The sequence below is a fragment of the Myripristis murdjan genome, chromosome 13, assembly GCF_902150065.1.
Source record: "Myripristis murdjan chromosome 13, fMyrMur1.1, whole genome shotgun sequence".
In the NCBI taxonomy this organism is placed as follows: Eukaryota; Metazoa; Chordata; class Actinopteri; order Holocentriformes; family Holocentridae; genus Myripristis; species Myripristis murdjan.
In genome coordinates this window covers 41,835,033-41,845,032 of record NC_043992.1, presented here as the reverse complement: position 1 = coordinate 41,845,032, position 10,000 = coordinate 41,835,033, and the positions used below count along the sequence as shown (strand labels likewise).

The 10,000-nt window shown below is 47.8% G+C and overlaps 1 protein-coding gene across 1 annotated transcript in view; it reads right to left on the bottom strand.

The window, feature by feature from the left end:
* The window catches only part of abcg1 (ATP-binding cassette, sub-family G (WHITE), member 1), a 34,993-nt gene that overhangs the window by 11,730 nt on the left and 13,263 nt on the right, over window positions 1-10,000 (bottom strand). Inside the window, exons 3-9 of the mRNA XM_030066553.1 lie at window positions 8,890-9,007; window positions 6,909-7,041; window positions 4,891-4,941; window positions 4,503-4,648; window positions 2,797-2,920; window positions 1,208-1,322; window positions 594-739 (exon numbers count right to left, since the gene is read on the bottom strand). Coding sequence (XP_029922413.1) covers window positions 594-739; window positions 1,208-1,322; window positions 2,797-2,920; window positions 4,503-4,648; window positions 4,891-4,941; window positions 6,909-7,041; window positions 8,890-9,007 — 833 coding nt within the window. The remainder of the gene's footprint in view (window positions 1-593; window positions 740-1,207; window positions 1,323-2,796; window positions 2,921-4,502; window positions 4,649-4,890; window positions 4,942-6,908; window positions 7,042-8,889; window positions 9,008-10,000) is intronic.

The window sequence follows — 10,000 nt, the reverse complement described above, 5'->3', positions numbered from 1 at the left end:
AACCCAAACTAACCCAAATCCTAACTAACAACTAACCCTAACTAACCCTAACTAACCCTAACTAACCCAAATCCTAACTAACAACTAACCCTAACCCTACAACAAATGTATCAAGACAGAACCCCAAGATTTGCAAGATATTAGTAAAAGGTTACAAGTGAAAATTAAACTTAAGTAAACTAAAATTAACAAACAGAACATTTTTTGGAAAATTATCAAAAAAAAAAAAAAAAAAGGTGGGGGGATAAAAAAATAATTATCACAATTATTCAAATTTTGTTAAAGTTTGTTTTTTGTTTTCTTTTTTCCTACTTGTCAGGTCATTTTCTTTTTTTTAACATGATTTTTTTTTTTTTTTTTTTCAAATTTTCAGGTCATTTTCATGGAATTTTTTTTAGAGAAATCAAATTAATCTGCTGAGGTTTCAAAGGCTCAAAGACAGAATAAGCAAATAAATAAACTGAAACTGGGTGCAAGTGTCAGTCAGAGGTCAGAGGTCGGAGGTCAGAGGTCAGCAGTCGGAGGTCAGAGGTCAGCAGTCGGAGGTCGGAGGTCAAGGTGCAGCCGCTGGGCAGAGTGCGTTTGGTTTCTACCTCCTCGGTGCGCTGCCACAGGAAGGGGTGGAGGCTGCTGTCTCCGTTCAGCTGCGTGTGCTCGTCCAGCTCGCTCCGCCCGTCCTGCACCGCCTTCACCAGCCGGGACGTCTGGTCGCCGTACTCGCCCGACGCCACCTCCATCACTGCCACACACACACACACACACACACACACACACACACACTGAATCACACGTGACCTCACTTTAACAACGGGCTCCTGTGAGCAGCATACATCGACACGTCTTAACACCTCCCCATTCCTGTAAGAAAGTTGTGGATGAAGTGCCCTTGAGCAAGACGCTGAACCCGGCATATCAGGGCCACTGTAAGGAGAAGAACAAATAATGGAGCTGGGGAGGATCTCCTTGTTCCTGAATCCCATGTCAGAGCCCCCTGCAGGCCTGAGACACGGCCAGCAGGGGGCAGCACAGGAGGAGGAGGAAAACTTTGTCTTTATCCATCTTTTTTTCCTACAGTGGCCCGAATACGCCGTCATATATCCTTGATCTGATGTATTTGTAAATATTTTTTTCCCAGTGTGGTTTTTATGAAAAAAAAACAACAACAAACAAACAAACAAACAAACAAACGAAGCTGGGAGTGTCTCACCGAAGTCGGCGGGGTTGTGGTAGGTGGGACAGTTGAGGCTGAGCTCTCTCAGGTAGGGAACCAGGTTGGAGACTTTACCTCTGTAGATGCACTGACCCTGACTGAGCACGTACAGCTGGAACACACACACACACACACACACACACACACACACACACACACACACACACGTCAGTAAAAAGAGAACAACATCCTGCTGCAGTTCAGCTCCTCTGCTGATATTTTGCTTCCTTGTGTAAAAATCTGCTTCAGCGACGGAGAACAGAGAAGAGGACAAACACAGCCAGAGAGCAAACAGATATGTGTCCGCCTGCAGGGGGCGCTGCAGAGCCTGAACCAAGGCCGAGCAGAGCATCAGCTCCTCCTGCAGGGGGCGCTGCAGAGGCTGAGCAGAGTGTCAGCTCTGTAGATGATAATCTGCTCCTCCTGCAGGGGGCGCTGCAGAGGCCGAGCAGAGTGTCGGCTCTGTAGATGATAATCCTGCTCCTCCTGCAGGGGGCGCCGCAGAGGCTCCACATTTCTCTGAGCTCAGAGGAAGGAAATGTGGAACATTTAGGAAGCAGATGATTGGTTCTCCTGTGGTTCTGCAGCCAGTCAGCAGCACAGAGCCTCAATGCCAGTGCTAATCTGCTCACACTCACAGCATTTTACAGCCATGGATTATAATCTCAGTTTATAATCCTGTCTGCAGCAGAAATATGGACAGGAACAGTCCAGTTACTGATCAATATCTGGATCAAATGGACTGATCAGTTTAGAGCATTGAGCCCCACTGACCCACACAGATTCTGCTCTGTTTAGCTCAGTGCTGCCCCCGCTGGCCACAACACTGACCTGCAGGCTGTTTAGCTCAGTGCTGCCCCCGCTGGACACAACACTGACCTGCAGGCTGTTTAGCTCAGTGCTGCCCCCGCTGGACACAACACTGACCTGCAGGCTGTTTAGCTCAGTGCTGCCCCCGCTGGACACAACACTGACCTGCAGGCTGTTTAGCTCAGTGCTGCCCCCGCTGGACACAACACTGACCTGCAGGCTGTGTGTCTGATAAATCTCTGCAGGGTTTGGTAAAAGTTAGTGAGTTCATTTTTAGAAAAGAGAGCTCCAGTCCTCCAGCCCACGCGGCCTCACAGGAGGTTAGCTCCTCCCCTCTAATACGACCCACAGGAGCGTTTCCTAGATTAGCGCCCCCTGCAGGTGCCAGGAGATATGCTCCGATTGTCGAAACATTTGCAGGTCAGGTTCAGGACAACCTCAGGACAATGCTGGGAATGCTTTCATATTTTTTGAGTGTATGTATGTATATTTGTATGTGTGTGTGTGTGTGTGTGTGTGTGTGTGTGTGTGTGTATCTGTTCCTTGTTGATCTCGCTGTCTGCCAATATTGTCAATAGCACTTTGGTTGTTTTTAAATGTGCTTTATAAATAAATTTGATCTGATTTGATCATTTGATTTTTGGAGGAAAATGAGTTCTTGTGATGTTATGGAGCATGAAGAGCTGTTCCCAGCAGGAACCTCAGCACGCGGGTCCCGTGTTCTGTGAGGTTCTCCAGTGGAGCGCTGCGCTGCGCGTGGCGGTGTGTGTGCTGACCTTGTCGAAGAGCTCGAACAGCTTGGCGCTGGGCTGGTGGATGGTGCAGATGACGGTGCGGCCGCCCTGCGCCAGCGCCTTCAGCAGAGACACCACCTGGAAACAGGACGAGCTGTCCAGACCGCTGCACGGAGAGAGAGAACACACACACACACACGCACACACGCATGCACGCACACACACGCACGCACACACACACAACGATGTGCTTTATGTCTCAGAAACACACTGACATTCATTTGTCATAAAAACTGAAAGCAGTTAACCCTTTAAAAGAAAATTTATTTAAAAAAAAACCCACAGGGAAAAGGTGATTCATGAATTAGTGAAAAGTGAAAAATTAGTGAAAAAATTAGAAAAAAGTTTTCTTGTCACTTTATAAAAAATGACAAGAAAAGTGCATTTCTTATGATTAAAATGAAATGTGTGGAGGTCAGATCAGTGACCCTGGAAACCCGTCAGCCACAAATTCATTTGCAGAGACGCTTTGTTTCTAACGCAGATGCCCTGCTGGGCCTGCTGGTGGCGCTACAGGGGAGGTTGGCAGGTGCCGTCATGTAGCCAGCATGAACACGAGCCTGCTGATGAGCCACTGATCTGCTGCGATGTGAGCTGTGCTCTGCAGCTCTGCACAGGAGCAACAGGTCGACTGATGAAGCAGCAAATCTCCATCACATTTATCAAAGCAACTCGTGAGATCATTAACAACAAAAACCAAAAGTAAACACAACATGTGTGTTTGTTCAGTCAGCTGGGGGGGGGTCCTGTTCCTCCCTCAGTGTGAGTCTGTTTCTCAGAGCTGAGCCTGTCCGGCCTGCAGCTCCTCAGCTTTCTCTGCTCTGTGACTGCTGAGCTCTGCAGCAGGGAAACACATGGTGAATGGATTTTTTTTATTTTTACTGTGCCAACCCTTTTTAGTTTTGTTAATATTGGCTATATTGGGAAGTCTTATTTTATTCTTACTCAATTTTCCAAATTTATTTGAGAATTAGGCCAGCCGATTAAGATAAATTTTATATTAAAATTAAATTATGTGTATTGGCTGCATTACCATATAAATCACTGGCTGCCATGCGAGCCACCAATTAAAGCTTGGTGAGCCGCACAATGAGTAACACTGTTTTATGTCATTCTTTATTATTTTTTTTATTTATTTTTTTATTTATTTTATTTTTCAGTTTATTTTTCAAGACTTTTTATATATATATATTTATATATATACCCTTTTTAGTTTTGTTAATATTGGCAATAGTGAGAAGTGTTATTGCTGGGTTTGAATATATTTGATAATGTAGGCCATCCAATTAAGTTAAATGTCATGTTGTTATAATCTGAATGAGGAATATTTTATTTTATTTTTTGTTTTATTTTTCAGTTTTCCCCCTGAGGGATTGCCACCTTATTGTGGTCAGGGGGGTTTGTGTGCCTCAGTGCTACACCAGCAGGAGCTTAGCCTTCAGGAGGGACACCCACGTTGGGCCGGTCTTAGGGTAGAGGCCCGACAAAGTGCAGTCCAATTCCATGACAAAATCCAATTCCATGCACAGTTATCCAGAACAGCCCCCCTCCCCTTCCCGTCGCCGCCATGTGCCCCCTTCACATTTCTGTCTGCCCCCTCGTATATGCCTGTCTAGCACCGGCCCTGGTGTTGCTCTGTGGAAACGTCACGGCGTGGGGAAACTGAACGTGGCGTGCGGCGGTCTGACCTGGTGGGCTCGTCGAAGAACATGACCGGGGGGTTGTTGACCAGCTCCAGGGCGATGGCCAGCCTCTTCCTCTGACCCCCTGACAGGTGGGACGTCCTGGTCTTAGCACAGTCCAGTAACCCCAGAGCCATCAGGATCTCCCTGACCTGGACACACACACACACACACACACACACATATTGTCATATCATAGTGGAATGAATGGAAACCAGCGGCTGGAGGAAAGGGAGGAGGAGTGATGTGGCAGCTCTAAAATCCCACTGCTCGCTTTGGGAGGAGAGCAGAGGAACATTGTGAAGATGAAACCCTCAACATGCAGAAGCTCTGGGACGGAGCTTTAAAGAAGTGGAATATCCCTTTAAAGGCTGTTGTTCAGTTGTGTGCTCACCATCTCCCTGCGAGCCTCCACCTTCTCCTGCAGCTTCAGGTTGGCTGAGACCTGCAGGACACAAACACCTGATCAGCCTACAGACGCAACAAGACTCCAACCAAAAACCTCCAGCAGCTGTTCCTCCTGAGCAGCTCGTCCTCAGAGACGGCAGGCGAGCGAGACGGCTCACTCCCTTGCCGTGCAACTCGACAGGCGCGCCATGTGGGGGTGCCGTGCTGCGACAGCTACAGAAATATTGGTTTGTGAGATGCAGGACGAGGACAAGAGTGTCTGACCTGCAGCCTGAGCGAGCCAAACATCAAATATCTGCTAACACTTTATAATAACCATCATGAGTTAATGGTGCATTGTTAGTTAATTTAGGTTTAGTAGTTATTTTACAGTTAACATACAATGAAATGATACTTAATAATATTTACATATTATGGTGTGTATTATGGTATGAGGGTGTGGCGGGTATTAGGGTGTTTGGGTGTCAGGGTGTCAAGGCGTCAGGGTGTCAGGGTGTTTGGGTATCAGGGCGTCAGGGCGTCAGGGTGTTTGGGTATCAGGGTGTCAGGGTGTTTGGATATCAGGGTGTCAGGGATTTGGGTGTCAGGGTGTCAGGGTGTGTGGGTGTTTGGGTGTCAGGGTGTCAGGGTGTTTGGGTATCAGGGCATCAGGGATTTGGTTATCAGGGTGTCAGGGTGTCAGGGTGTTTGGGTGTCAGGGTGTTTGGGTATCAGGGCGTCAGGGATTTGGGTGTCAGGGTGTGTGGGTGTTTGGGTGTCAGGGCGTCAGGGATTTGGGTGTCAGGGTGTCGGGGTGTTTGGGAGTTTGGGTGTCAGGGTGTCAGGGTGTCAGGGTGTTTGGGTGTCAGGGATTTGGGTGTCAGGGATTTGGGTGTCAGGGATTTGGGTGTCAGGGTGTCAGGGATTTGGGTGTCAGGGTGTCGGGGTGTTTGGGAGTTTGGGTGTCAGGGTGTTTGGGTGTCAGGGCGTCAGGGATTTGGGTGTCAGGGTGTCGGGTGTTTGGGTGTCAGGGTGTTTGGGAGTTTGGGTGTCAGGGTGTCAGAGTGTCAGGGTGTTTGGGTGTCAGGGATTTGGGTGTCAGGGTGTTTGGGTGTCAGGGTGTCAGCGTGTTTGGGTGTCAGGATGTTTGGGTGTCAGGATGTTTGAGTGTCAGGATGTTTGAGTGTCAGGGCGTCAGGGATTTGGGTGTCAGGGTGTGTGGGTGTTTGGGTGTCAGGGCGTCAGGGATTTGGGTGTCAGGGTGTCAGGGTGTCGGGTGTCAGGTGTCAGGGTGTCAGGGTGTCAGGGTGTCAGGGTGTTTGGGTGTCAGGATGTTTGAGTGTCAGGATGTTTGAGTGTCAGGGCGTCAGGGATTTGGGTGTCAGGGTGTGTGGGTGTTTGGGTGTCAGGGCGTCAGGGTGTCAGGGTGTCAGGGTGTCGGGTGTCAGGTGTCAGGGTGTCAGGGTGTTTGGGTGTCAGGGTGTTTGGGTGTTTGGGTGTCAGGGTGTCAGGATGTTTGAGTGTCAGGGTGTCAGGGTGTTTGGGTGTTAGGGTGTCAGGATGTTGGGGTGTCAGGGTGTTTGGGTGTTTGGGTGTCAGGGTGTTTGGGTGTCAGGATGTTTGGGTTTCAGGGTGTCAGAGTGTCAGGGTATTTGGGTGTCAGGATGATTGGGTGTTTGGGTGTCAGGATGATTGGGTGTGTGGGTGTCAGGGTGTTTAGGTGTCAGGGTTTTGGGCGTCAGGGTGTCAGGGTGTCGGGTGTTTGGGTGTTTAGGTGTCAGGGTGTCAGGGCGTCAGGGTGTCAGGGTATTTGGGTGTCAGGGTGTCAGGGCGTCAAGGTGTCAGGATATTTGGGTGTCAGGATGATTGGGTGTTTGGGTGTCAGGGTTTTGGGCGTCAGGGTGTCAGGGTGTTGGGTGTTTGGGTGTTTAGGTTTCAGGGTGTCAGGGCATCAGGGCATCAGGGTTTTGGGCATCAGGGTTTTGGGTGTCAGGGTGTCAGGGTGTTTGGGTGTCGGGTGTTTACCATCATGGCCTCCTGCACAGTGAGGTGTGGCAGCAGCATGTCGTCCTGCATGATGTAGCAGGAAACCTTCCTGAAGGAGCGCAGGTCTCTGGCCTGACCGTTGATCAGGATCTCACCCTTCATGCCCGTCTCTCTGCGCGCACACACACACACACACACACACACACACACACACACACACACACACACACAGTGGCAGTATCACTGTACCAGACTCAGCTTCTTTGAAAACACAGCTTTCTTTCCGTGTCGGTGCTCCGTTCACGTGAAAAAGTTTTTGGTGACAGAAAACTGAACTTTAGGAAAAGAGTGTAGTGTGTTCTTCTTCTGTGGTGGCCGGAGATCAGGAAGCAGTTAGATAAATGTGATGTCGTCTTTGCTTCCTGCTTCCTGCTCCGAGCGGGACGCCGACCTCACTGTGAGCTCAGCCTCCTCCTCTGTCCATAAGGTTATTATTAATTAACATTAGAGATGTGCTAGCATCACGTGTTAGCATCACGTGTTAGCATCATGTGTTAGCATCACGTGTTAGCATCATATGTTAGCATCATGTGTTAGTGTCACATATTAGTGTCACGTGTTAACATCATGTGTTAGCATCATGTGTTAGCATCATGTGTTAGCATCACGTGTTAGCATCATGTGTTAGCATCATGTGTTAGCATCACGTGTTAGCATCATGTGTTAGCATCACGTGTTAGCATCATGTGTTAGTGTCACATATTAGTGTCACGTGTTAACATCATGTATTAGCATCACGTGTTAGCATCACGTGTTAGCATCATGTGTTAGCGTCATGTGTTAGCATCACATGTTAGCATCATGTGTTAGCATCACATGTTAGCATCATGTGTTAGCATCACATTAGCATCATGTGTTAGCATCATGTGTTAGCATCACATGTTAGCATCATGTGTTAGCATCACATGTTAGCATCATGTGTTAGCATCACATGTTAGCATCATGTGTTAGCATCACGTGTTAGCATCACATGTTAGCATCATGTGTTAGCATCACGTTAGCATCATGTGTTAGCATCACATGTTAGCATCATGTGTTAGCATCACGTGTTAGCATCATATGTTAGCATCATGTGTTAGTGTCACATATTAGTGTCACGTGTTAACATCATGTGTTAGCATCATGTGTTAGCATCATGTGTTAGCATCACGTGTTAGCATCATGTGTTAGCATCATGTGTTAGCATCACGTGTTAGCATCATGTGTTAGCATCACGTGTTAGCATCATGTGTTAGTGTCACATATTAGTGTCACGTGTTAACATCATGTATTAGCATCACGTGTTAGCATCACGTGTTAGCATCATGTGTTAGCGTCATGTGTTAGCATCACATGTTAGCATCATGTGTTAGCATCACATGTTAGCATCATGTGTTAGCATCACATTAGCATCATGTGTTAGCATCATGTGTTAGCATCACATGTTAGCATCATGTGTTAGCATCACATGTTAGCATCATGTGTTAGCATCACATGTTAGCATCATGTGTTAGCATCACGTGTTAGCATCACATGTTAGCATCATGTGTTAGCATCACGTTAGCATCATGTGTTAGCATCACATGTTAGCATCATGTGTTAGCATCACATGTTAGCATCATGTGTTAGCATCACATTAGCATCATGTGTTAGCATCACATGTTAGCATCATGTGTTAGCGTCACGTGTTAGCATCACATGTTAGCATCATGTGTTAGCATCACGTTAGCATCATGTGTTAGCATCACGTTAGCATCATGTGTTAGCATCATGTATTTGTATTGCTGTAATTCTGAGGATTTTCTTATTTTGTTCTTAAATCTCTAGTCCTAACCCAAACCTAATCCCAGGTCTAATCCTGAGCCTGAGTGCGGTCCTAATCCCTGTGATGAAAACCTCCTCACTTCAGCTCTGTTCCCATGATCTGTACACACACACACACACACACACACACACACACACACACACAGTGAACACACACCTGTATCCAGCCAGTATATTCATGAGGGTGGACTTGCCGGCTCCTGAGGGCCCCATGATGGCGACCAGGCCGCCGCTGGTGAATTTCCCAGAAATCCCTTTGAGCAGCGTCTTGTAACCTGAGACAGAGCAGAACAGTGAGGCAGCACTTTCCCAGGACGCAGCAGAAAGGATCTTTGTCCCACCCAGCTCCGGTTTCTGTCTGAAAGACGCTCGGTGTCACTTACACACACACACACACACACACACACAGTCCCACAGAAACAACAGGTGAGTGTGTGTGTTCTTTCACCTCAGCTTTTTATTTCTTGCATCATCTATCTGTGATTAAATCTGGAGTGTTGAAACTTGATTTTGTTGAATCTGTTGCCAGAGAGGCGATTTCTTTTGTTGTGTAAAATGGGGGGGGGGGGGGGGGGGTGGTCATGTCTGAGGCGGCGGTTTGACCTGGTTCACGGCGCTCGCCTCCCGTGTGAAGGAAGGTCCTTCGCATCAACTCATCAGGAAACTGTATTCATACGATGTGGGCGAGAGCATTTCAGAGCCTGTTTCTGAAGTCTTGCTGAAAGTGTTTTAACTATTCATATGTGGACGTGCTGTGGCCGCCTGGCGCTGACAACCAAAACACACCAAATATCCGGAAAGAAAACCACAGCCGGTAAACTGACTGGGACCGAGCAGAGACTGAAGTGGCTGTGTAGAATCTGTTCATCCCCTCTGCACACAGTTCATCAAACTGCCCTCGGGAGGCGCTACAGAGCCACTGCAGCAGCCAAGAACATTTACAGAGTCTGGCCTCTTATTATGGGATGGATCTTGACTGACTGTCGTGTGTTAAACTGGTGAAGACGAAGGCAGATATCACTCGTCTGGACAGTAAAGATGTGAGTCGAGTCTGTTGGACAGTAAAGATGTGAGTCGAGTCTGTTGACAGTAAAGATGTGAGTCTGTTGGACAGTAAAGATGTGAGTCTGTGGACAGTAAAGATGTGAGTCTGTGGACAGTAAAGATGTGAGTCTGTGGACAGTAAAGATGTGAGTCTGTTGGACAGTAAAGATGTGAGTCGAGTCTGTGGACAGTAAAGATGTGAGTCTGTGGACAGTAAAGATGTG